The sequence below is a fragment of the Molothrus aeneus genome, chromosome 5, assembly GCF_037042795.1.
Source record: "Molothrus aeneus isolate 106 chromosome 5, BPBGC_Maene_1.0, whole genome shotgun sequence".
Lineage (NCBI taxonomy): Eukaryota > Metazoa > Chordata > Aves > Passeriformes > Icteridae > Molothrus > Molothrus aeneus.
The window spans coordinates 66,241,057-66,269,051 of NC_089650.1; the positions used below are offsets into that span (position 1 = coordinate 66,241,057).

A 27,995-nucleotide genomic window follows, 5' to 3' on the forward strand; every position below is an offset into this window, starting at 1 on the left:
TTTACTACTGATGATTATTTCTATATAGTGTCAGTGTTTCCCACTTTCAAAGACTTGTATCTGTGTGAAGCCCCATTCTGATGTTGAATTTTCACAAAAGGGCTGGAAGCTGTCTAAGACTCATCTAATTAATTTCTTGCCAATATAGCAGCAACAATTATATCAAGGACCCTCATCATCACTGGTTAATCCATCTTTAAATACTGGAGACTTCTCATGACACCCATTCCAGACCCATGTTCCTTCTCTGTTAAATTTCCTTTACTTAATGCACATCCTTCTTTTTGCCCAGTCCAACATTGTATGAACTTATATTTTCCCCAGTGGTCTGGAAACATAAAGGTATAAGTATTAAGCACATATTAAATATTATATTAAATACATATTAAATCTGGTCGTGGTGTGTTACCTACACTGCAGGGGCCACAACACTGTTACAACTCTACTATGAAATGGATATTAGAAAATAGAAATTTTTAATGCAATTTACAGCCCATTAAATCAGACACAGCAAGAGGAAGACACCTCCTCCAACCCAGCATGTCACTTTATTACAGATTTAATTTCTCAGCAGAAAAGGGAGTTTACATGTCTTTAAAACACCAATAAAACAAAAAGTGGTGGGGTTGCCTTCAGTCAGCCTGGTGTGACAGCTGCTGCTCAGAGGAGTTGTTTGAGCATGAAGGAGAAGATGGGAATTTTTTGTACTAAACTGGAGCATTCAGGGTTCCTTCATGAAGCTGTAGAGGTGGGGGACCAGGTAATCCCTGTAGTGGCCATCTATGAAGCCTTTGCCACTGTTGTGCACAAACCAGCACAGCACGTCTGTCCCCAGCACACGGTCTGTCCTGTAGTCCTTCTGCACACCCCTGCAAGGCGAGGACACCCAAAGGAGGGTCAAACATGGCAAAGAGACATGGAGACATCCTGCTCTCTCAGAACCCAGGACACCCCTCTGGCTCTCCTGGATGGCTCGAGCCCCTGTCAGGGGGCTCAGAGACCTTGGCACAGAGCCCAAGACCCCTCTGTGCCTTTGATCTTGACCCATGGAAAAAATTAACAACCTTATATGAGGATTTACAAGCCACAAATTTTAAGTAGAATGATAGTGAATTTATCACAGGGTGAAAATGTAGAATTTTGGGGGTTTTAGAATGGGGGTCCAGGAGGCAAGATGGAGGATCTGGGCATGTCCTTTCTCCTTTTCTTCCTGGCTTCCATCTTCTGCTGTGATGGTGGCACTTTTGGATTGGTTTAGAGTAGGAACACACTGTCTAACATAGGTGATAGGTATTGGGAAATTATTGTAAATAATGTACATGTAGTTTTTAGTATAAAAAGAAAATACCACCCCAAAGGTGCCTCTGTCAAACACAGAGGTGCACTGACAACACCGTGTGCCTCTGTCTGTCCTGCTGAGCAGACCTTGGCAGGCCAGAGAAAGAATGTTATAGATAAGAAACAATAAACAACCTTGAGAACAAGAACAGAAGAATCCTGACTCCCTCTTAGAGTGCCAGGCTGGGAAAAAGAGACTTTCTAACACATCTTGGGGTCACTCTGACCAGCAGAAATTCCGAGACTGCTCAATATTGCTGCTGTTCTTCCAAAGTGGGGAGAGGTGTCTTCACCAGCAGGAAGTGGAAATAACCACAAAATGCAATTAATTTTACAGTTCTGTGACTTCATGGGCCTGTTCTGGGGGGTTCCAGGCTGGGCAACTCCAAGGACAGAACTGATTTGGAAAGAGAGCAATAAATCACATGATTCCTACCTCGTAACAGTGAACTTGTTGCCCTTCACTTCCATGATGGCTTGTGGTTTCTCTGGAGCTTGCCCAGGTGTTTGGTGGTGGATTGACACTCCTGGTTCAGACACAAACTGACCTGCAGGGAGAGTTTAAAGCTGTTTGTGTGCCCTGACCTTTGAAGCTCCATGTCAGCAGCTGCCAGGCACTTTTGGAAAATTAAACTAGCTCCAGCAGGCAAACCAATCCTGCATGGATCATGGGGCATTGTCTCTCACTAATTGGGAAAACAACCTCTGCTCCTCAAAAGGAGTTCTGCATGGGTCCAGGAATCAGAAGGTAGATTTGCCTTATAAACTGAGGCTTTGTTTTTGTTTTATACCACAGCCAGAAAGGGCTGTCATTTAGGGAAGAGCTGATTACAGGTGTTTGCACAGAAATCTCCTCAGAAAGTTTTGAGGAGTTTGTTTCAGTCTTTTTATTTTCAACGTGCAGCAGTTTAGCCAAGCAGGGAAAGTCCTGTCTCAGTGTCACCAAGTCTAATCAGGTCTGTTTTGAAAACTTCCCCCCCAGCTGGAATAAGGAATAATCTCCTGGTCCTTGCTGTTCCACTATGTCCTTGGGGCTTCCAGGACATTACAGGATATTTTGAATACTTTCCACAGCTTTTCCATTAGGACACAGTCACCAACAAATTGACAGCATGAAGATGTGCCAGGAGATGTTTAGGCTGGATATTGGGAAAAGGTTCTTCACTCAGGGGGTGGTTGGACACTGGAAGAGGCTCCCCAGGAAGTGGTCACAGCACCAAACCAGAGTTAAGGAGCATTTGGAAAATGCTGTCAAGCACATGATGGGATTCTTGCGAGCATCCTGTGCAAGAGCTGGACTCCTTGTGGGGCCCTTCCAACCCAGGATATTTATGCCTGTGATTCTGTAAAATTCCCTCCAAGATCTAGCAAAACCCCTTCCTAGTGTCCCACCATTCCCACTCCCCAGCCCTTACCTATCAGCCCATGGGCTGCAGGAGAGAACTGGTTTTCTGGGGGAATGTAGATCCCCAGAAAGTCAACATTCACTGGGTGTTTCTTCCACACACGGTGCAGCAAAACCATGAAGGACATCTCCTCCCCCACAGTGATGGTAACGTTGCTTTCTTTCTTCACAGATATGAGGAGCCTGGCAGAGAAGGACCAAAAGGGCAGGGTCAGTTCATCTGCCCACACAACAGCTCCCAACCCTCTGAGATTCACCCATCCAGAACAATCCCACAGGGATGGCAGATATGTCAGAGGATCCATTAAAAGCCCTGAGCCTTGGGAGTGGTACCCAGCATTCTGGCAGGACAGTGCCTAATAAACAGACACTTCACCTCCATGTTGAGGCAACCTCATTTCCCCTACAAATTTAAACTCTTTCTGCAGTGAATACACACTTTGGATGTGGTCCTGTTGCCTAAACAGTGCTGTAGGGTGTCCAGCATGGCTGACAGCTGTTAATCTGCAGGGGAAGCTCTCCTGGATGATGTGAGTCAAGGCATGGCAGGAACCCTGAGGGTATCTCAAACAGAATTAGGTGGGAGCAGGTGAAAAATGCTCAACTCACTGTTTGCGGATGATGTGCCCTGTGTCAGCCCAGCTCAGTGTGATGGCATATGAGCCATCTTTCAGCGTGATCTTTTCTGTGCTTATCTCCACTTTCAGGCCTTTCTTTTGGAAATAAAACCCAATCTTGCCAAAGTATGTGTTGAGTTTCTTATTCTCTGCTTTCTTGGCCCCGACGAGCTGCCCATTGACCACAACTCCTGTGAAGAGCAGAGAAGGAAACGTTGCCTCAGTCTTGGAGCACTGCCTGGAGACTTGGAGTTCTGATCTCAACAGGGAGCACCATGAGATCAATAGAAACAGGAACCCTTCTGATGCCCTGTTTTTCTCATTTTTCCAGCCAAGAGAAGAGAATAACTTATTAAATTGCCTGGCTGCTACTGTTCACCCCTGTCGGAACTCAGTGCATCCCTCCAGGTGTCCAGAGTTGCTGAGGACCCCGCCAGGGGGCTTGGAGACCCTGGCACACAGCCCAGAACACCTGGGGATTTGATTTTGACCCCTGGAGCAAGTTGCCAGCTTTGTATGAGGACCTGAAAGTCACAGAGGTTTGAATACTGTAATAACAAAATGATCACAGGGTGAAAATGTAGATTTTAGGATTTTTGGTATGGGGGTTATGGAGACAAAATGGAGGAACTTGGGCATGTTCAGCCTTTCTTTCTTCTTGTTCTCCATTTTCTGCAGTGATGCTGGCACTTTGGGATTGGTTTAGAGTAGAAGTGCACTGTCTAACATAATTGATAAGTATTGGGAATCGAGTATAAATATGTTATATGTAGTTTTTAGTATAAAAAGACAACACTGCCTTGGGGGCAGTCAGAGTGCCTGTAGCTGCCCTGCTGAGCAGAGCTCCTCTAGGCAGAAAGAAAATTTTATAGATAAGAATTAATAAACAACTTCAAGACCAAAAAGTGAAGAGTCCAGACTCGTTCTTCAGCCGCGCGGGCCGAAGCAGAGACATCCTGCACATCTCAGAGCAGCAATTAACAACCTGCTACCCGAGACACCCCTTAGCACAATAATCTGATGGGAATTGCTGCTAGATCTTGCTGGGAGTGGGAGCAAAAGCCCTTCAGGTGTAGGGTAAGGGATGCATAGGACAAGACGAAGTGGCCTCAGGTTGTGCCATGGGAGGTTTAGATTGGATATTAGGGAAAGTTTCCTCACTGAAAGGGTGGTCATTGGAACAGGCTGCCCAGGGAAATAGTAGAGTCACCATCCCTGAAAATCTTAAAAAATCCTGTGGATGTGATGCCTGGGGACATGGTTTCGTGGTGGAGTTGGCAGTGCTGGGTTAAAATTTGGACTTCATAATCTTTATGGTCTTCGCCAACTCCAACTGTCCTGCTATTCCATGATCTTGGCTCCTTTCTCTGTGTTTGGCCATCCTCACAGTGAAAGGGTTTTCCCCAGCAGCTCATTTCTACTCTGAGTTTCACCTTGTTTCTGCAGCCTCTTGTCCCTTAGCTGTGCACCTTGGAGATGTGCAAGGCTTCACCTTCACCTTCTGATCACAAGGTTGAGAACACCAACAAGACCCACCATGGATCCACCACTTCTTTTCCTAAGTTTGACCAAACCCAGCTGTCTCAGCCCCTCCCTCTCTGTCCTCTGCTCCAGCCCCAAAATCTTGATGGCCACCACTGAATTCAGTCCAGTTTTTCAACATCTCTCTTGAACTGGCAAGATCCAAACTGGACACAATAATCCAGATGTAGAGGAAAATAACCATTTTCCTCAGCTTGCTGCTCACACTCCTGCCAGCACACAATCCCCTCCGTAGGCAATTCCCCTGGTCCTTCCAAACACCTTTCAGACCCAAAAGAAAAAGTTTGTGCTGTAAAATAAGCCATGTTTTACTCCCTTACCAGTGCCAGGATCAGAAACCAAGTTTAGGATCTTCCCAGGCTCTGAGTTGATGTTGAAGCAGATGTTCCTTTGGCTCTTGGGCAGGTGGATGATGAAATGTGGGTCATTGTCCACTGAAACACAGAAACAAACAAGTGTGAGAAGCAGGTCAGCACCTGCACTGGAGGGGAGAGACACAAAAGCTTCTCAAAAGGATTTTGAAGCACTTTCTGGGATTCCTCATAGTAAAATGAGGGCCCTTTCCACCCTAAGGTAGCTAAGAAAGTTCTCAGATGTTCCTCACAAAAGGCCCTCAGACATTTCCTCCTCATACAATTCCCTGGTTTAAGGGAAGGAAGTGACATTCCTGGTTTGAGAGCTGCCAAATGCAGTGATGCCAGCTAAAAACACATCCTGCCTGCTAATCCCACTGAGGAATACAATCCAGGACTGGTTCTCACAGTATATTTAACAACCTGTGAAAAATGCCAATCACTTGTTCTTAAAATTTGAAAAGTTTAATAGTAATAAAATGGTCATAAAAATAGCAATACAATTAGAGTAATAATAATTTGGACAATTTGAATTAGGACAATATGAGACAATAGAGACAAAGAGTTATGGACGTCTGGGTACCTTTCCTGGCAAAATGAGCCCAAAAACGGACCCACGTTAACAGAGGATTAACCCTTAAAAACAATAACCTTTTGCATATTCATACACCTCATCCATGATGAATAAATTCCATTCAAACACAGGATTCTGTCTGGTCAGTGTCAGCTTCTTCCTCTGAATCCTAACAGCGCCTTCGAGGAGGGAAGAAGTTCATTTCTTCTGATAAGAGGGCAATAAATTCTTTTTCTCTGAAAGATTCAGGTGTCCTGTGGCTGCTATCTGCTGCAAGTCCTTTCTTTAAAAAAAGTCTCCTACATAGCTTAGTTTCTATTTTAACATTTTGTTATAACCTAAAACCATATTTACTACACTACTTAAGAGAATTAATACAGCATTACTTTCTAACACAACACATATAATATTCATTTTAATATTTGCAAAAAGCCAATCATAAAATACATGCATTTTTCACACAACCTGATAGGATTGGGCCCCTCAGAAATTCATATGCTCCTTAAAATTCACCTCAAATGAGACAAACATCACTGAAGGCAGCTGCTTCCTGCCTTGCCTTGCAGTGCAGAGCTCTGCCCAGCTCCTGCTGGCTTGGTGGTGTCTGGCATTTCCCTGTGCTGAGAAGGAGTTTGAGAGCTCTTTGTGAAATCACTACATAAATACACACATCTCACAGAGAGTTATTGTAGCAACACCGTGTTTATGGGCAGTGGTTCTCACAGCTGGCTTGCTCAAATAAACTGCCACTAAACTGTGGCAAAGGCCCAAGAGTTAACAGGATCCATCAGTCACCAGTGCACTCAGAGATTTTTATCTACCGCAGAACATTTATCTGCCATTTACAACAGCAGTAACTCCACAATAGCTTTCATCTGTCATTTACAATGAAGGCAACTTTGCTACTGCAGAGAAGCTAAAGTTAAGCTCAGCAAACAGCCCCAGCATCAGGGAGGCACACAGGAGCTTATGAGGTCACTTTAGGTCCTATTAGGATCCAAAATAGCTTCATCCTTGTAGCTTACAGCATATTTTTACAGGTTCATCTATTCTAAACCAAAATTACTCCATGATTTACAAAGAAAAATCTTGGGTTGGAAGGGACCTTAAAGAGCATCTTGTTCCAACCCCCTGCCAGGGGCAGGGACAACTTCCACTAGACCAGGCTGCCCAAATGCCATCCAGCCTGGCCTGAAACACTTCCAGGGATGGTGGTGAGTGGTTAAGTGATGAGTACTGGTGTGTCTGGGGTTCTTGGCAGAGAAATGCTGTAGGTGTTACCTCTGTTGATGCTCAGAGAGGACACTGGTGGGCTCCTTTGCTCAGGCATGAAGCTGACTGGCACAGCTGTGACATTGGCCCAGGCTGGGATCCCTTTGTTGTTATTGGGTGCATTTGGAGTTAATCCCAGGGTTCCTATTAGATGACAGTCACAATTAGGGTTCTGTAAGTGCTGACATATTTAATAGTGTAATTTTTAGAGCATTGCAGTAGATAAAAGCCTGATGTTGTTATACCAATCTAAAGTAGGTGCAACACCATTTACAATGGATTTGTGTAATGCCATAAGGATGGATTTGCTCCAGTATCTTCACCAACGAAATATGACTTATGAGGGTAGATAGCTCACCATGACTTAGCAGTGAAAAAAATGGAGCCTGGCTTTTTATCTCTCATTCATGAGAGCAGCTCCCACTTCAGCAAAGCCTCCAAGGTAAGGGCTGAAGTGTTTTGCCAACAAAAAAGCTGACTTGGGTCCTGAGTTTGAGGTGCCTGAGAAAAGGCAGGACTCTTCCTGCGTGCTCTGGGATGACCCATGTGAATAAAGGTTTCAGAGAAGTGCAATAATTTAATATCTGTGACCATGTTCCTCTGGACTAGAGCACTCTCTGCCTTTGCCATGATGGAGACAGCACAAAGTAACTTGTCCTGTCTCTCTCCCATTCAGTTCATAAAGCAACATGATCTTAACCCATGAAACTTGGTTTGTTTGATGTGCTGGGCTGACATTCACATCTACTGACCCTGCTCTGAAGAGAAGTAAGGGGAAGGAGGAGCCACGTTGGTATCTTATTGCAAAGCTCCCATACCTTCTCAGTGATTTCTCATGGGCATCTCCTTGCAGCACTGACTCTGACTCTTTCTTCCTCACAGCACAGCCAACAAACTTGAAGCCACTCCTCACCCAGCTAACCCACTCTTTTATAGCACTTATCCTTATTAGACACAGCTGTGGCCTGTTAAGGGCAGGCCTGTTCCTAATCTTTGGTGATCAGTACAGCTGCAACTCCTCAGAGTGAGACTACCTTCTGCACTATCTTCATTTCCTTACATTCTATCCCCCCACAGAGCTGGGGGAGAACAGCAGGGCTGAAGATTGCACAGGTCACACCTCTGCAGGATCTTCATCCTTGTGTCCCTAATTCAGACCAGAGGCTGTTTCACACAACATGAAAGACACAGTAATGGTCAGAGTGAGACACTGACCTGGGCAGCAGCCCTTCCTGGGGTCTTTGGGCTGGTCTGCCAGCATTATCTCATCCTTCTCAGCATTCTCTATCAGCATGGCTGTGAAGGGGGTGACAATGTGATGGTCCAGAGACATCTGCAGGATGGATTTGGTGATGTTCCTCTTCAAAGCTGCAGTGGGGGCTGCGTTTCTGGGTGGAAACAGAAGCAGAACCCCTGGTTAGAAGCTCCACAGGGCAGCTGCCAGGGCAATTCTGTCATGGAGGGGCCACAGAGCCAAGGGGAAAGGCTGAGGGGATTAACCCTGAGCTGTTCCATGGCTCTCACTCAGGCTTCATAAAGTGAATCCCCATCATTTCGTTCCCTCAGCCCCACAGCCAGGCCTGTTTGAGCACATTGCTCCTCACCTCTCTGCCATCATCTGGTTGACAGTCAGATAGGCCCACAGCTTCCTGGTGAAGTCAGGATCTGCATATTTGTCCTTTTTCATGAATCCATCCAGCTCTTCAACATCTCTCAGGGTTTCCATGACGAGCTCTGCGTTTGCCTGTGCAGAGAGAGAAAAAGATAAGGGATTGGAGCCAGGAGAATGGGGTGCCTTGAATTCCCCTCTTGGTTGATGTTAAGGACCCACTCTGGCTCTGCCCTTGGTCACTTCTAGATCAGAAAGTCCCAGCACTGTTGGCCTGACCGCAATAGAGAGGGAAGGTGCAGCAGGAGGTCCTTCTGCTAAAGACACTTCAGTGGCAGTGGATTAAGGTAGTTCAAGGAGCTGTTAACAGTAGCCCAAGAGGTGCTACCTCATGCCAAAAGAAGAGGCTCTCAACAGAGCTCTGTAATCCTCTCCTCAGGCTTTTTCACATCCAGTCCCACTGAAGAACACCAACCAAATTCTACTTTCTCACACAGGCCCTTGGACTGCACTGGGCTTTGGCAGGAAAAAATACTGAAGATGTTTGGGTTTTCTCCAACAGCTGACAAATGATAACTCCTAAGCCCTGTAAGAGTGCAGATAATTCTGTTCCTCCTCAGAAAGAAGGGTCTCAGTGTAATATTCCCATCCCATTCCACCTGGAAGAGCAGCCCTGAAAACATGGGGAAAGGCTCATCACACATAAAAGGGCAGTGCTAGGTCTTGATATGCTGTAGATCCACCAGCTTGAACTCCCTGATGGTGGGAAGTTCAGACAGGAGTTACCTTAGGGGATCACTCCTGCATCTCCACAAAGCATGAAGGAAAATCCATACTTTTGTCTGGATTTAATCTTTTTGGTACATTTATCAGCAGGAAGTTCCTCTGGCAGGCTGCAGGAAGTGGCTGCGCTTGAAGCTATTGTGAAACACTATTGGAACAATCTCCCCATGAGTATCCCCATGTTCCCACCCAGAACCCAAGAGGGAAAAACCCTCCACTGGGCATTGACCTTCAGCAGAAACACTGCATACAGGAGGGAATGGAGCAGCCCAAACCCCCTGGGCAGGTGTCCCAGGGACACCTCCACTCACTGCAGTCGCTGTGACGATGCTCTCCAAGTGCTGCAGGTTTTCTGTGTCCACCTTCCCGGCCACCACGATCTCTGAGCCACCAAAGTAGTTGTGGAAGCTGCTCTGAGTGACGTCTGACACTGACTCCTGGGGGTAGTTGAACTGAATCTTCTTCAGGAGTGGGGTGGAGACCTGGTTGTAGAAATTCTGAGAGGGAAGGAGGCAGAGAAGTGAATTTGAAGTGATTCTTTTGCAAGGCCGCTCTTACTGAAAGGACAGCAGGCAACAAAAGATGGAGCTCTAAGGAGAAAGAGGGAATTTCTGTCACCATCATATTTTCTGAAAAATCCTCTTTGCCCAGGATTCTTCTCCTGGGAAGCTGAGAAGCCTCAGAGAAAAAGGAAAATAATTCTTATCTCATTTGCTTCTCCTGTGTTTTGCTGCTTTGGAATGTGATTGGAGATTGTTTATCCAACATGTGAATTGTTTCAATTTAATGACCAATCATGGTCAGGCTGTGTCAGGACTCTGGAAGAGAGAGTCATGAGTTTTGATTGTCATTCTTTGTAGCCTTCTATCTGTATCCTTTCTCTATTCTTTAGTATAGTTTTAGTATAGCATCATATCATATCATATCATATCATGTCATGTCATGTCATGTCATGTCATATCATATCATAACATATCATTACATAAAATAATAAAATAGCCTTCTAAGAACATGGAGTCAGATTCATCATTTCCTCATTCATCCTGGGGACCCAGCAAATACCACAAATTTCCTCATCTCGTTGAATGCAGACTTCATATTTGGCATACTTTTAAGTGGGTAGAGCAAGAATATCTGATCCAAGTCTTGTGAACGTCAAAGGATGGTCAGAAGTCCATGGGTTTTGTTGTTTCCAGACCTAAAAGTCTTGAGCACAGATGTATGTGGGCCTGAATCCCACACACAGCTCTGGGCTACTCTAAGACACAGCTACTCCCCACCTAATTCTTGTGTAGATGGTGAAATCAGGGAACAGTTACAGTATAAGGATGTCAGGGTTTAATCAGCAGCAATTCCCGCTCACTGATTTGGAGCCAGAGAGAGAGTTGAACTTTTTCTTGCATTGGCTAAGTCTGGATTATCATTTAGCATTTATATCTAGGGGTTTTGTTAGTGATGAAATGGCCTAAAGTAACATCCAAGCCTTAATTTTAATTCAGAAAATCTTTTTTGTAGTCAAGGCTGTTTTATAGAAATTAATCTTACACAAGGAAGCAAAGTATGTGTTATAGATATTATTAAAACTGTAACTAGGATCACTTGAGTTGAAATATGATTGATATTTTGCAGGACTCTCCAGAAGAAATTATGGGTTTTGAGAACTTCTTGCTAGTGGAGCTACAGCTGTGAACAGAACAGGAGAGTTTCAGAGGCAATGAGGCAGAAACTCACCTTCATTTGGAGAGAAGTCTCCTGGTTTCCAAAAATCCTGTGGGCCATGCCGCGGTTGTCGGTTGCGATCCTCTGCAGGAAATCGTAATCTACATCAAACCCAATCCCCAGGCAGAAGAGAGAGAATTCATCCTTGATGCTCTGCTTCACGTTCTTCTGGATGGTTGTCAGCTTCAGCTCACCTTGGAGACACAGAAAGGGTGACATTCACCTGAGCAACAGGAAAGTCTCCACCAAGGTGAGCATGTTCCTGCTCTCCCTGTGTCTCTGGTTTCTCTCTGGACGTTCGGGAAATCCAGGCAGCCAGCTCAATGCCAGATTTCCATTGCCTACAGCAACGTTTGAGCTTCTCCTGGATAGAGATTAACAAAGTGTTTGCACTGAAGATGATCCTTTTGGACAGTTTTTTTTGATGTATGATGTGTTTTCATTGTATGTTCAGGACTCTTAGTCTCTTTCAATCCTAGAGGGATTTGAAATTTTTGAACATCTGGCGTTCTCCCAAAATTAGTAATTCAAGCTCTCTGCAAATTAAGACATCTCCATGAAGACTTTACTTTGTTTCTCATACTTAAGATGTTCTCTGTCATCATTGGGATGACAGAGAACATTTAGGCTTATTTTTAATGGCAGATTTTTGGACCTGACATCTTCAAGTCAGCAATTGCTTTGACCTGTACCAAATTCAATCCAAATTAGTTTGTTTTCCATTCTCTTTTCCTGCTTGTGATGTTATCCTTGTGACTCCACAGATCTGTGTGGGCTAAGCTGAGAGGAAGAGGAAATTTTTGTACAATCATAGGATCATAGAATGGTTTGTGTTGAAAGGAATTTCAAAGATTATCAAGTACCAACACCCCTGCTATGGGCAGGGACACTTCCCACTAGACCAGGTTGCTCAAAAGCACAATTTCTCTAAGGTTGTTTTGATAACCTGTCCTACAGGACTTGTGCACTTCTGTAAATTGCACAATAAGCTGCTCATCTTTTGAAACCTTCTGTGCAAAGCCCCATGGCACTTCTAGCACTTGGCAAAAGGGCAGCAGAAGGCATTGGAAGAAAGATGAATGGAATTTTTTAAACTTACTGCCAAATTGTCTACTTGTTGCTTTTCTCAGGCTTACCCCACCAGCCTTTCTTCTCACCCAAAGCAGGATCCTTACCTACTGTTGGGTCTCCATCAGATACCAGTACAATCATGGAAACTGAGTTTGGGTCCAACATGCCTAAACTTTTGGCTTCGTTCAGGATGAAAGTGGCTCGGAGAAGAGCTTCATTGATATTTGTGCCTGTCAAAGACACAATGAAGAAAACAAGTTTTTTATTCTTGTTGAATCCAGATCAGCTCTAAGATTCTAGTGGAGTTAAGAGGGACAAGAGCTGAGATCAAAGCAGCAAAAGCCCTCCTCTCTGATGTCTCTGCACTCAGGTTCCCTTTTTCATCCCAGGCTGTTGTCCTCATGAGGCTCCTCCACTCCCCCTCACTAATTCCAGTGTGACCATTTGTGGTGTTGGGAACTACTTGGTGTGGGAAGAATTACTGGGTTTGCAGGCAGGTGATTGAATGAGAGCATGGAAAAACTTCCTGTTTTGGCCATCAGCCCATTCCTTGGACAATGAGAGGTATATGTTTGCTGAGCTTATCTAAGGTTTGATTTGTGACACAGAAGGAGCAGAGTAAGAAATCAGAATGAGAGGAACAGAAACCTGAAGGCTGAGCAGACAGCAAATAGGTATATTTTTTGGTCAAGAAAGAAATAAGTCACCAGCTCCAGAGATAAGACAATAAAATGCTGCATTTAAACTGGCTTTGCTGGATGGGAGCTGATCTCTAAGCTTATCTGTCAATTCTTTTGGGGTAAAAAAGTGAGTCACTCATATATCCAGCTTGGTTTCCTATTTCCAATCCACTGATGATTTTGGACAAGTCTATAACTTCATGTTCATTGTAGTGAAAACTTCTGGAGATGAAGCTACCACAGCACCAGAAGGCTCTGATGTTAGGGGGAGTCTCTCCACACTACTGATGCACAAATAACAGAATAACAAATCCAGAACTGCACTTCAGAGAGTGGCAGATTAAAATCATCATAAGCCCCTTCCAAAGAACTGTGCAGCTGAAAAAGGCATCTGTCCTTGTTTATCAGACAGGGAATGAAGGCACAAAGAGGATAAACAGTTTGCCCACATGGCATTTAGTAGCTCATAGAATCATTGAATCTTTAAGGTTGGAAATGACCTCTAAGATTGAGCCCAACCATTAACCCCAGTCCACCACTAAATCATGTCCTTAAATTCCTGCAGCTGTTTCTTGTAGGACTTGTGGTCCAACCCCTTCCCCAGCTCTGTTGCCCTTCTCTGGACATGCTCCATCCCCTCAATGTCCTCCCTGTTGAGAGGGGCCCAAAACTGAACACGGGACTGCAGGTGTGGGCTCACCAGTGCCCAGCACAGGGAGGGTCACTGGCCTGGTCCTGCTGGCCACACAGCTGCTGATCCCAGCCAGGACACCATTGGCTTTCCTGGCCACTGGGCACACTGCTGGCTCACACTCAGCTGCCTGCCAGACCAGGAAAAATGATTGTGATTCCCTGCTTAGGGAATATTTCATCTGCCTGTTCATCCAGGCCTATGAGATGGACTTCATCTTTCAGTGGTGTTTGGGATCTCCGAGGTGGGAGGTAAGATAGATTAAAGGCAGCTGTTCTGTGGCTGGTGGTCTATCTGCCATAGAAGGAATGCCATCCCATCCCCTAATGCACAAACTGCAATTCTTGCTCTTCCTTTAGGCATGCTTTTTCTATTTTGGGAGTCAGACTCTTTTTTTTAGGAATACTCTGTGAATACCCATTCCTATGAGATGCAACTTCTGTGAGCGCCCTACAATCAAAACCTCATACCCCCATTGGGATGGATTGTCTGGATGTACTTCTTGGCATCTTCCACCTGTGCTGGGGTGGCTGAGACCAGATTGTCCCTCCAGCACCGGACGTTGTGGTTGAAGTCGATCAGGGAGAACTGGTCAGCAGCACGGAGCTCACTCAGTATTGCCTTCATGGCCTCGATGGTCTGAGGAGAAGTTTAAGAGAAGACAGGTTTATCCTTCTTGCTTATGAAAACCTCTTCTTAACTTGTGACCACAGGAAAATATTAGCCTATGAGCAATAAGTGCATGAGCACTGAAATCCAAGTTAGAATCTGCTATCCAAATCTCTCTTTTAAAATTTGTTTTGCACTTCTTGCATAATGTCAAAATTTTCACCAAAGAAACACCGAATAATTGCGAATAGGAAGGATAAATTCATGGCTCAGCTTGCTTAACTCCTGCTAACACAGAGTGAAGTGAAAGGGAGAAACATTTGTGGTTCAGGAGAGAGCAACTGCTGGGATCAGCTCAGAAGACTTAGCTCTGTCTGCAAAGCAGTTGTTTCAGGCTGGGTAACATCTCTTTGAAGATGTGTGATTTAAACAAGAGACAATTAACCTGCATCCCAGTTTTGCAGCACTGATTTCCCCAAGGAAGCAATCTGCCAAGCCTTACTATTATGCTCTGAAGGAAATTCAAATATACCTGGATGATCCCCAGCTAATGTTTGTCCAGTCAGTTCTTAAAACCCTTCAGTGACACGTGATACACAATCTCCCAGACTCCTCACTCAGACCTAGAGCGTTTTCCCTAATATATGAGATAAACCTCTCCTGCTGCAAATCCATTTGATTCCATCTTATTCTACCCTGTCTGGGCATGAAAGTAAGTTGATGAGTTTCCCTTTCAGAAAAATTGTTTGCATATTTGGAGGCTGATTATCTTTCTTGAGGCATTTTCTCTTGCAGACTAAAATATCTCATTTTAACATTTTTTCCCCCTTTATGGGTTATGCTGTCTAAACAATCCTTAGTGGTCTTCAGAGGGCTGTCAACAATTCATCCATGTTTGGAAAGCAGGGATATAGTATTCCCATTGAGACTTTCCCAGAATTCAGTATGGAGCATTAGAGAAAAAGGGGTCAGAGCCTTTGCAAAATATTTTTTGATCTGTCCTTTAAAATTTAAATTTAGAGTTAAAATCTGGCACCACCTCTTCCTTAAAACATGGGAAAAGCATTATAAATAATGGGGTAAAATCATGAAATCTTTGGTTCCAAATATTCTCCAAATTAAGCTGCTAATTTTGTGTGCCAGTGTGCTGCAAAACTGCAGGGTAAAGCACATGGGGAAAGTTGGCAGGACAATCATTTTGCACCAGAGGTCAAACACTTACCTGTTTCATTTTCAGTCCCCACATTGAGCCACTGACATCTATAACAAATAAAATATTTTTGGGCAGTGGATCAAGATTTTCTGGAGCAAAGAAGTGAATAAAATAGCCATTGAAAATCTGTAAAATAAAATAAAAAAATCCCAGTGAAATGAGCTATAGCAAAGATTTCAGAAAACTCAAGACAGCGACAGAGCAGAAAATTCTTATTCTCTTAATGAGCTAATTATTTTTCCCTTTTGTCTTTTTCTCTTCTTTATTGGCCAGTTTTAACTTTCATCTCTGCACGTCTCTGTAGCCTTACACAATTTTTATTCAATAAAAGCAGAGCCTGGTTCTCAGACAACTTCTATGCCCTAGCATAGGGAAGAATGAAAAATGCTTTGAAAAAGACTGTTCTGCCTGTAATAATTCAACCTCATAACTCAGCTTCATGTTAACATAAAAATAGTGATGTTCTGGTTGTCTCCTTGTGATGTATTGGTACAACATCCAATGACTCCATCCTCTGATTCTACATTAAATCACCAGAGTGCTGCCAGGTATAAAGACATTGGCTTTTGGACACGACAGGAATCTTCTCCTGCTATATGTAAGCCCATGTCTTAGTCATAAATTAAATAAATCCATTCTGCCCACTTAAAATCCCTCTGTTCTTTCAATTGGATACAGAGCTTGTCCTCATGCTTATTTCCCTGAAGGATGAAGTTTAGCACAGTTTGCTGAAGGACAGCAATTCCTTTATTCACAGCTCTCTGGTCCCAGCTGAGCAGACACACTTACTTCCAGCTCTCCCCCCGTGGTTTCTCTGTTCACATCATACTGCACCACAAAATTTCCATCCACGGCCGTGGACGAGCACTTGGGGCATTTTCTCTGCTGATCCATTGTTGGCTTGAAAGAAACGTGAGCCTTGGAATGAGGAGAGACCATCAGTCAGCCGGGTGTTGTGGGAGAGGGGGTGGTTGACGCAAAGAGGCTCCACAACTTCATGAATTATCTGATTTTCACTGATTTCATGCTTTCATTATTTGTGGAAAATGGACTTTGTCACTTCAGAAGAAAAACAGCACTGAGGTTTGCCTGGATATGTTGATTCAGTAGTAGCAACTGTGACACAAATCACATGACCCATCTACAGCACCAAGAATTTCAACTGGAGCTAGGCAAACCACTTCTATTAAGCAACACACTGGGTTTTATTAACATTTTTCTAGTTGAAACTATCCACAATTTTATCAACATTTTAATAGGTTTCCAATTGACTTTTTTCCCCCAAACAAAGAGGATTGCCATCTGTCTGTGAATTGAGTAGTAGGAAACATTTTCATTAGTCATGTGATTGATTATGCCGACTTTATGGTATTTTTTTTCTGTTTTAACTGGATAACATAAAATTGCCTGAGAAGACTTAATATAGACACATAGTACCTCTGAAATAATTTGCTAAACTGGGAAATTGGGGTGAATTTGAGTATCAGGAAACAATATTGTCTGACATATTGCTATGGAATTAAAGACCGATTTTCCCACATTTTTTTCGTGTTTCCAGCAGGTACAAAAAATTGGCAGCACTGTGCAGAGTAAGCGTGAAAATGGAAGATTTTGTATTTTTTCCAGTCTGTCACAGGTTACCTTTTTCTCTCCCTTGGAGATGGTGGTGATTCCATTGAAGTGATCTCCGAGTGAATTAGGAACGTGCACGTAGCGCAGCCCCTGCGGCTCAATGATGCGGACATCCACCTAAGGGCAGGAAGGGAGGGCATTTATTGTGGGCAGTGCTCCATCCCTGGAAGTGCTCAAGGCCAGATTGGACAGGTTTTGCAGCAACCTGGTCTAGTGAGGAACATATGTGTCCTGTCCCCAGTTGTAAACACAGCTGAGAATCTCCTGAATCGTGACTGACTCACATCAGGACCAAACAAGCTTTGACATTTTTATACTCTTGTGTAAACTTGACTGGAGGAAAACAAACAGTACTTGCTATTTATTTGGAACAGTGCTTTTCACAAAAACCCCAACTTCATGAGGTAGTGTCCTATGAGAGGTGATGATCTCTGGTTGTCCCTCCAGAGCCATGATTTGTCTTAGAATCACAGAATGGCTCAGGATGGAAGGGATCCTAAAGTTCATCCAGTTCCAAGCCCCCGGCCATGCACAGGAACACCTCCCTGAAAACTGTGGGTGCTTTCTCAGCAAGGATTCATCTGTGGGGTTCTTCCCACACGCCCCAGCTCTGCTTTACCTCCAAGTGCTTGGCCAGGCGCCCTGGCTTCACAGAGATGACATGCTCGTAGGAGCTCAGCTTCCTTCGGATCATTTCATGGTAGTGAAGCTGGAACTGGATCCTCATTCCTGGGGGCACGTTTACTTCGGTTTGGAAGTTTTCCATGTCCAAGGCATTGCTCCTGAAAAATTAGCTGTGGGGTTATTTGGAGAAAATACAAGGAGAAGGAAAAGCTTCATTGCACTTTGGTTTAGATTGAGGCTTTTGATTCTAACTGTGGCCTCTGTCAGGGAGCTGCAGTTGTCTGCTAGCACAGGGTGTTTTAGCAAGCTGAAAGCTGAAACACAGTTTAAGTCCATGACAATTAAATAGCAGAGCTGCTGTAAGTAAGCATTCTCCTTTGCAGGATTCCCCCTCATCTATCCCCTCCTGGGATGGGTCATCTCAGTTCTCCTGTGAGTAAATTCAGTACAAAACCCGTATGCCAGAGTGTTTATACCTGACTATTCCAGCAGCTTTGCCTTTGGCTTTTGCTTGAGCATACATTTTTCTGGCTTCAGATTTTTCCCGAATATGGCTGGTAAATGTGATACCATTGATATCCCTAGGAGAGAGAAACACAGTCAGCTTGCAAACGAAACAACTTTACAATCGAGGACTGTTTCTTCAGTTTACATCAGTGAAATCTAAGCTGGTGGGAAATGAAATAACAAGGTTCTTATTTAACCCCAAAGTAATGAATTCTGATTTTCACTAGAGCTCTATCTTTTTCCCTACCTGATTTTTATTTCAAGTAGCCAGCACCATTGTGCTCTGAGGAGGATCTGCTCTCCTCCAGCTCCTTCACACTTTCCCCATGCTTTGGGCAGGGAATGCAGTTCCTGATGCCATGGATTGTTTGGAACATGGATCAGGCATCTCCTGACCAGCAACCTGGCTGCTGCCTCTCTGAATGGATACTGAACCAGGCCAGTTTCTGTTCAGTGAGGGCCCTGCTTTGGGTCTCTCTCCTTTGGTCTGGCAAGGTGGGGGCTTAGTCTGTTTGAGACTTTTGTCCATTCTTGCTGATATTGACCAATGGCTCAGTAATTACTGCAGAGAAGGACGTGGACAGACAGGCAGATTGATGCATGAACCTCCTGAGAAAGCCTGCAAAAAATACACTGAACTTGGAAAATAAGGAGAGCTTTTTTTGTTCACAAATGCTTCCTTCTCAGCCCATTGAATGCTTCCAGAAGATGAGGCTGATATCTTTAATATTAGTTGGGCCTTGGATCTTCAAAGAGATATGAGTAGTTAATTAATTGTTATAAAGTTGGTTATTGTATGAATATATTAGTTTTGAAGGTAAAGAGTTGAAGGCATTAAAGTCTGTGTTAAAAACTTTCTGGTACAGAGTTCTAAGGAAGAGTGGTAGTAGTAGCAATAGTTGTTCTCTGGTATAGAGTCTGATGTTTTCAGTAGTAGTAACTACAGTTTTAGTAGTAGAACTATAGTTTGTTCTTTTTCTTTCTTCTCTTTTTCTTCTTCTTGCTCTTTTTTCTAATACAGGAGGATTTTTATACGTAAAACAAGTAATCAGCTAAAAGCACGATTCTAAAATATTCTTTCTAAATTAATCTAAACTTAATTTTAAATGTGTGAAAGTAGTATTAGTTTTTACTTTAAAAACTATGTATATAATATTTCTTTCTGTAATTATATTATTTGTTTTCTTAAAAATTATGTATATAAGTTTATTTATGCGAATAGTTCTATTTATTTATGCATATAGTTCTATCTATTTTAGAGATGTAAGTAAAGTTCTGCTGTGTTTTTGGTATGTTTGGAGTTAAGTTATTGAACTTTAAACTTAGCCTTAGGGTCTTTAGTTAACACAGTTTTTAAAGGTACTTAAAACATATTTCTGCTTATTTAAAATTATAACTTATATGTCTATTTACTTAAAATTTAAACTTTTACTTCATATTTATGTGGTTTAATATATCTTAATCTTTTTAAAGGTTTTAATTTAACTCTTGTATTCATCTCTCTCTCTCTCTGAGGAACTCAGAGAGGCTTGTACTCTAACACCACCTGACCCCTACTTACATGGTAAAGTTGTCAATGAAGGCTCCTTTGGGGACTTGCACGTCAAACATGATGGGCTGGGGCCTCCTGGCGTTGTTCACCATCTTGGCTTGGATCATGGTGTTGGCCAGCCTGGATGTGATGGTGGACTGCACCTTGTAGCTGTAAAGACCTACCTTGTCATCATCCTCCACCTGCATTTGACAAAATTGCTCTATAAATTTAGGGCATCACTGGAAAAAATGTCCTAGAGGACAATATCAACCATTTTTATAGTCTCAGTGCTACTTTTTAATTGCTGCTCCTTACAATATGGCAGCTAGAAGGGACATGAGCTCAGGTTCAGGAAATCTCCGTGTTTCACCTGGAAATTGTGGCAGGATATTCACCTGAATATCGTTCATTGTAACATTTCAGCTGAAAGAGGGCATTTTTTAAGCTGGAAGGTTTTCCTTGCTTTTCACCTTGCAACCAGTCCTTGGAATGACTCAAAGAGTGCAATCCAGCATGGAAAGCTACACAGTAATCCTGAACATCATATGATGAGGAGGAGAGAGCTCACATTTTCCATAGAAGTCCTAAATAGAGGAGACTTGAAGCACTGGTTACTGACCTAGTGTTGTAAATTGTTAAACCACAGCAGGAGGATAACAGTATTTAAGTGTTTTATTAAGACATTGTCTTTTTCTAATCTGTTTTGATGCTTATTTCTTCATATTTACCATACCCTTCTCCCTCCAAGAGCAGATATATCAATAGTATTGTGCAAACAGCACCCTGTTTAAAGAAAATAGGTTAATACCCAACCAGCAGTAAAAACAAGGAACTGAACAAACAGAGGGATTGATTTCCAAAAAAAATGGTTAACCAGAAAAACACTTTGTTCAGTAATATTTACCACAGAGGAAGAAAAATACTCACCAGATCTCCATCATACCCCCAGTCAGATGCGCTCCGCTGGAAAAGAGAAATATGGAGGGGATATTTCAGCAAAGCTAAAACATGACTGGCTGTATCAAGGCAGGGAGCAGTGTCTAAAAACAGTTTTCTAAGATTATGAACCACAGAATCATAGGGAATCACAGAACCATTATGTTTGGAAAAGACATCTAAGATCAAGTCCAACCATTAACCCAACACTGCCAGGGTCACTAAACATTCACATGATTTTTTGAATTCTTCCATCAATAGTGACTCCAACATGTCCATGGGAAGCCTGTTTCAATTCTTGACAACCCTTTCATTGAGGAATTCTTCATTAATATCCAATCCAAACCTCCCCTTGCACAACATTTCTTCTTGTCCTGTCCCTGTTCCCTGGGAGCAGAGCCTGATCCCCTTGGCTGTCCCCTCCTATCAGGGACTTGTGCAGAGCCACAAGGTCCCCCCTGAGCCTCCTTTGCTCCAGGCTGAGCCCCTTCCCAGCTCCCTCAGCTGCTCCTCCTTGTGCTCCAGAACCTTCCCCAGTTCCATGGCCCTTCTCTGGACATGAATGAGAATTAGTTTGAGTTCCCAGAAAAGTGTGAATATTCCTTTTGTCTTATTTAATGTATTTCTACATGTGATGTTGGAGCATGTGATTTCCCAGCTGTGCCTCAGAACCTATCATAAACAGGACAGCTTTCTTCCTCTTTTATTTTATTTTTAAAGAAAACATTGTCTTTTAGAAAAACATTCTTCCTGAAAGCAAATCATGCTGGCAGAAAGTCATCCTCAGACACCCTTGTTTTTAACAGAAAAGTTCTCTTTGTGTTTCTATGAAAAGTGAAAAAACCTCAAACCCCAGACTTCTTTAGCTCACTTTGTAGCCATTTACATTAGAAAATATTTATGTATTATATGCACTATATATAAATTAAAAAACCCATTATGTAATCGATTTTACATTTACATGCTTGTGCCTATGGAAATTAGTTATGCATGGATTACTTGGACGAAATTGCTCATTAATGGTTGTGGTTTGCCCCTGCTCTATGAATTGCTCCATTTGGAAATTTCTATGGCAAGGTGCTGACATCTTGTGGCCATTCAAATAATTCTGTTCAATTCCCCAAAAAATCTCCCCCACATAAGGAATGTTTCTATTAATCCCCTGAAAGGGAATTTGGCTCACCTAGATGCAACTTTTTAATGCAGAGATCTACTTTTGGGTTATCATCTCATCTAGGCCAGCTCAGCTGTCCAGGGTCAAGAGGACCCAAAACACAGAAGATGTTAATGAAAACATCATTTAATTCCATGGTGCACAGCAAGATTGCTCTTCAATTGTTAAATTCCCTTGAAGCTAATTAATATACTGTTCTAGGGAAATCTTGTGCTGTACAAGAGATGATGATGCTGTAGCAAGTTCATGTTAAAGACATGATTTTAAGGACCCTTTAAAGACAGATGGAGAGGATTTCTCCCTGCCTGAGAACAAATGCAGGTTTTCATTTTCTGGCTCTAAAGGCTCTGAACCATTCAGACTGGGATTTCAGGATATGGAAGTTTATGGCTCTCTAGAGACCCTCTGCAGACTGATCCTGTCACACCTCACAATCTTCACTGTACAGTGAATTGGATTTTCACACCTGATAAAGGATCCGACCATTTTTGGCCCCACACATACCCTTGGCACAGGGAACATCAACAGCTTGAATACAAATTAAGATTAAGCCAACATTAACTGAAACAAATTTAATTTTGGAAAGATGAAGACCAAGACCTCAGAAGACAGGGGTTTTGTTTTATTTGGGATATTTTCTGGTTCTCAGCTTAGGGCTCCTGACCCACTTTAGGAATGGTGGGTAAAGCTTTCAGGATGCCCAGCTTTCCCTCCTGATGGTTCTTTGTGGAGAAGAGGGGGTATCTGAAGGAGAGGGAGCTTACCACTGCACATGTAGTGACTGCCAGGGCTGCTGTTAGAGATCAGACATGGGCTGGGCCAGCCATACCCCTGGGAACTCAGAGGTGGCAGAGGGCAGCCACTCCAACAGGCCAGGAGGACAGAGCTGTACCTTTATCTTCAGGCACCTGAACCCCAGAATCATGGAAACACAGAATCACAGAATGGTTTGGGTTGGAAGGAACCCTAAAGATCCTCTAGTTCCACCTCTCTTGCCATGACCAGGGACACTTTCCACAAAATCAGGTTACTCCAAGCCCCATCCAACCTGGCCTTGAAAATCCTACTTCAGGTCTGAGGATCTGCTGATGTGACTATTGAGAACAGAGACTTCTGTGGTACCTGAGACTATTTCCAGCATGAGGATTCATGGCTGATCCTGGCTTTTAAACCACATCCAGACCTGCTGATGACTGCACAAAAAGAGGATCTTGAGCCACATCTCATGCATGCCAAATTCCTAATCAGAATGAAGACAACATGTGCCTCAGGAACTGTTTGAAGGACAGATGCTGGGCTCTGTCTTCAGATACTGCATCTTCTCCTGAAACCTGTGCAGGACATGGATATTTAACCCTTCACAGTGATCTTTGTTCAAATCACTGTGCTTGGATATTGCAGCTATTTAGTAAAATAAGGAAAGCACAGTCACAGATGTTCTGCATTTGACAGAAATTGCTTTTCTACTGGGGCATGAAAAATGTTGAAAAGCAGATGCCCCACAGGAGAAACCAGAAAGAAGAAGGTGTCTGCAAGTGTTCAAGGCCAGGAAGAACAGGGCTTGGAGCCACCTGGGACACTGGAAGGTGTTCCTGCCCATGGCAGGGGACTGGAATTAGATGATCTTTCAGGTCCCTTCCAACCCAAACCATTCCATGTTTCTGTGATTCTATGATCTACCTGGAATGCCCTTCCAGTTCTTTGAGGTGCTGTTCCCTCATAATTCACCTAATTTCCTGTAATTTCCTAAGCAGTTTTTAACACATTCCAAATCCATTGCAGCCTCTTCACATTCCTTTCAGGGCATCCTCACTGTGAGGTGCAAGAAGAGAAATTCCAGATCTAAGACAGTTTGTCTTCACTGTGCTGCAGATGGATCCTGTCTGTTTGGTTCCCTTCACAGCCTGGCAGCTGGGGGAGTCTCCAACCAGCTGATTTAGGAAGAAATTCTTCAGAGTGAGGGTGGTGAGGGCCTGGCAGAGGATGTCCAGAGAAGCTGTGGCTGCCCCTGGATCCCTGGAAGTGTTCCATGCTGGGTGGGGCTTGGAGCACCCTGGGACAGTGGAAGGTGTGGAAGGTGTTCCTGCCCGTGGCAGGGAGGTTGGAATGAGATGAGCTTTAAACTCCCTTCCAACCCAAACCATGCCATGGTTCTATCATTCCATCCTATCTCTTTCCACAAATCCTTCCTGTGCTGCTTCTCTTGGAGGGGAACCCAAGAGAGGGGGGCAGGCAGAAAAGGAAAAAGGTGAGATCTCACCCACCTCTGGACAGCCAGACCCAGGTCTGGGCAATGTGCTGCAGAACATCCCACCTCACAGGGTGCCTCACAGGTCTAGACACTTTATCTGTCTCCCAAACAGAGATAAGAGCTGTGCCCCACCATATGGAGGTTCACAAGGTCAGCTGCATTCCAGCCCATGGAACACTCTGCTGCTGTGGTCACGAGGACCATGCACACACCTCAGGCACAGCATTTGGGAATTACTCAGGGGCAAAATAGCAGAATACCTTCTCTGTACCTAGAAAACCATCCTCTGTGTTTAGAGCCAGTCCATGGGGTCTGCAGGGAACTCCTTTGCCTTGTTGCCAGTGGGCTGGTGAGCTCTTTACAGAAAAGCATAGTGCTGAAAAAATAATTTGGGAGACAGCCTTCCTGTAATGATGAGCAGGACATAACTGTGTGCCTGCTGCTGGCCAAGGGCTGCTGTCTCAAGATGACTTACACAGTTCAGTTTAATCTAATTTATTATATTTTATTGTGACTCAACTAATATAAGAGTAGCTGAGATCTTCGTTCCACTGGTTTGCAAAGATTTATTTGATAGGTAAAAGATGGGAAATAATGTATGGGAATAAAAACAATAACTGGTATAATGAAACCAGTGGTGGAATTGTAAATTACTGCATGCATATGTCTGTGCCTCTATGTACCCAGAAATTGTGGGAACAGAGGCAACATAATACATATGGCACTGCTACAGACATATTGGAAAGAAATGATGCCCTGAAGAAGTGCAGCTAGGAGGGATTTCTGTTTGGATCATGATTCAATTATTTAAATACTGGACTGGCAAGTGTGACAAGGCTTGATTCATACTCATGCTAAAATCTGCCATTTTCTTCCACTGTTATGCAGGCTTTAGGGATCAATAAGTTCCATCCAAAGCCTTAGGATAAAGGAAAATCAGGTTTGCCTGTGTGTGATTTCAAAAACTCTGGGAAATCCAACATTACTCAAGAGGATCTTTCGTTTTCACTACATTGAACAGGCTCAAGAAAAGCAGCACCAGAGCTTGGTGGAGGACAAGGTCCACTCTGATCATCATTTCTTTCATGTAGTGTAATGAAAAATTTAATACATTCAAACAATTGATTTAATGAGTACTATCATTAATTGCTACCAAGTAAAACACAGAAAAACTCGAAATACTGCTCTAAATGTTTCTGTCTCCCAAGCCAACAGACTAAAACAATCTGCAACCCATCAGTGTGCTGCAAACAAATTTTCTTCCCAGGGCTCAGATGCCACCAGCTCATCCTTGAGTGCCACTCTCTGACCAGAGTTAAATATGAATGCATGGACTGAATGTTCACAGCCTGCACTTGCCAGTGTCTGAGGTTTTCTTCATGGAAAACCCTCACCTGTTTCAATGGGATTTTCCCCAGACATGAAATTAGGCAAATATCTCATTGTTTATCAGCTCAGGAGCACAGAGACAGAACAAAGCCTTGCTGTGCTTAGGGGAGAGCAGCAGTTCTTGTCTCAGCCAGAGACATGGAAGTCTCAATGCCAGATAAATGCCTATAAAAACCAGCTGGTCCCACATGATTATACACTCACAACCCTGGAGATGGGAAAAGACACCTGGAGAGAGCTCCCAGGCATTCTGGCTTCCCTCCTCTTTGAAGCATTTCTGGGTACTGTACCTGGTACCTGCCATTTCTGGCCTTGGAGCTTGAGGAAAATCCATCCATTTCCAGATCAATCAGGTTTTCCACTTCCTAGAGGAGGGAGAAGAAAAAAGAGTTGCTGCTGCCTTACTCTTTGATTTATCACTTGATTTATTATTGATTAGCACTTTACAGGACAGTTCCAGAGGGAATTTACCTCCCCTGGATGCTAATGGGGAGCACAAACCATCTCAGACCAAAATCCTCACACATTCAGTTTCCCTCAGTGGCCAACCAGCTCTATAAACTCCTGTAAAATCATGACCTTTACCATCATTTTACAGCCTTTCCTTCTGAAACAAGGAGTAATATTTAACATAAAATGACCACAAAGAGCAAGAGGCAGATTATTATCATCAGGATGGGTCTAGCCATGGAAATTACACCATTTCAGACACTGATATCAAAGCAAGTTCAGAGAATTTCTGCTCAAACCAGTAGAAGTTTTCTCTGGTTTTACACCAACATACCTGAGAACTAAATTTCCCCCAATGACAGCAGAAGAACATCAGGTCTTTTCCAAGTGCAAAGCTGAACTGACTCATTTAGAAGTGTGGGTCACACCACAGCAACACTCTTAATTAAATTTTATTATGAGTTTAATTTATAGAAGAAGTTTAAGTGCATGAGTTCTTTTCCAAGAACTCATGTGATAGCATATGTGATAGCATAGCCACAAAGGTTTGCACAAAATTAATTTAAATTGTTTGAGCATATTGATGTTAAATTGATAAGGCATCTACAATTAGAAAGAAACACAGTTCTGGAATATTTTTCCTGGGAATTACAAACCCAGTTTTAAAATCTCATTGAATCAAGAAAATGGCTGTAAAAATAAAGAAAAATAGATATCCCAGCTCACTGAAGAATTTTATTGATCCTGCAAAGGAAAAGAAAGCCTCATGTCATCCCTGCTGACTTCACAGAAATATTTCAAAACTACAATGTGGAAATGGGTGTAGTTCACCTGAGCCTGGGGGTTTTAATTTAGACTCAGTTTCAGAGTCAAAGCTATAGCTATACTTCTTTTCATCATAGTATTATCCCAATAACTGATGGTGTCTTTTATAAATCCTCTCATCCCTCTGCTGAGGAATGTAAAGTCAATAGGATATTCACTCTATATTTGAATTCCTGTTAACAAAACCCCAATTCCATACAAAGCTTTGCTGAAGTTCACAGAGGTTCCATTCACAAAGATGTCTAGGTGCCCTGTTTCTGTTTATTCCAGGGAAACAGGGTATAAAATATGCTGAAGGTCTGAATACAGAAGCCCACTTAAATGTTTAAAGGTTAAAACCACACCAGAAAAGGCAACACTGAAGTAAGAATATGAAACTGCTGGGACTGAAATTTGGACTTATGCTCACACTCTCCCTTTAATAATATTAAATAGTAATAATAATAAGATTTAATAATATTAAATAAAACATTACAAATGACAAATGAAGACCAATTATCAGAAATATTTACAGCTGGAAGTAGAAGAGAATTGTGAAGCAGTGACCCAGTTCTGCTCCCACTGCTGCTTCCATCCAGAGTTCAGCAGGGAAGGGAGGCCTGGGCCCTGCCTCCAAATACTCACATCTGGGATGTCCCCAATCACCAGATCAAAGCTCCTGACTCCAGAAACGAGGAACAAAACCAAGAAGCTGCTCAGATTCTTCATTTTCTTCCCGCTTGTTTCCTCCTGAGAGCAGCTCACACAGGTACAGGCACAAGTTCTTCCCTTCTCTGAGACAAGTTCAAGGAAACAGCCCAGGTTTGTGCAGCATTTTGAGCAAAGTTCTGAAATGCTGACTTTGTTTAGGCCCTGGGTAAATATTAGCCTTGCAACACAAGCCTGAGCTGTGGTGCCTGAGCAAGGGTTATCCAAATAGTGTCCTCACTCGATAACAGCCCTGCCTTGGATAGGCTCACTCCTTGCTTTTGTGATGTTTGACTAATTTCCTGCTAGGCACAGAGCTTGCAGTGTCCAAAAACTTCAAAAGATCTCAGCAAGAGCTCCAGCTTGCCTGTTTATAGCAAAGGAGGTGAAGTTTGGCTCTCAGCATGATGGAGGCAGCAGAGCTGGGCTCCCCCAAGGGCTCTCCCACCCAGCCAACCCCCAGGGGCTGGCTGAGACCCTGGGGCTGCATCCTGACCCACACAAATGCAC

At 43.3% G+C, this 27,995-nt stretch overlaps 1 protein-coding gene across 1 annotated transcript; it reads right to left on the bottom strand.

Moving 5' to 3' along the window:
- Positions 1–529: 529 nt before the first annotated feature.
- On the bottom strand, positions 530–27,506 carry ITIH2 (inter-alpha-trypsin inhibitor heavy chain 2). The gene is made up of 21 exons (XM_066550103.1): positions 27,423–27,506; positions 25,814–25,888; positions 20,701–20,736; positions 19,801–19,973; positions 18,209–18,313; positions 17,728–17,890; positions 17,118–17,225; positions 16,266–16,394; positions 15,486–15,602; positions 14,125–14,293; positions 12,388–12,513; positions 11,225–11,406; positions 9,805–9,990; positions 8,706–8,845; positions 8,317–8,489; positions 7,111–7,245; positions 5,223–5,336; positions 3,353–3,551; positions 2,754–2,926; positions 1,775–1,886; positions 530–869 (listed from the first exon to the last, which is right to left on the bottom strand). The coding sequence occupies exons 1-21, from the start codon at positions 27,504–27,506 to the stop codon at positions 722–724; spliced, it is 2,847 nt and encodes a 948-aa protein (XP_066406200.1). The 3' UTR covers positions 530–721.
- Positions 27,507–27,995: the final 489 nt, after the last annotated feature.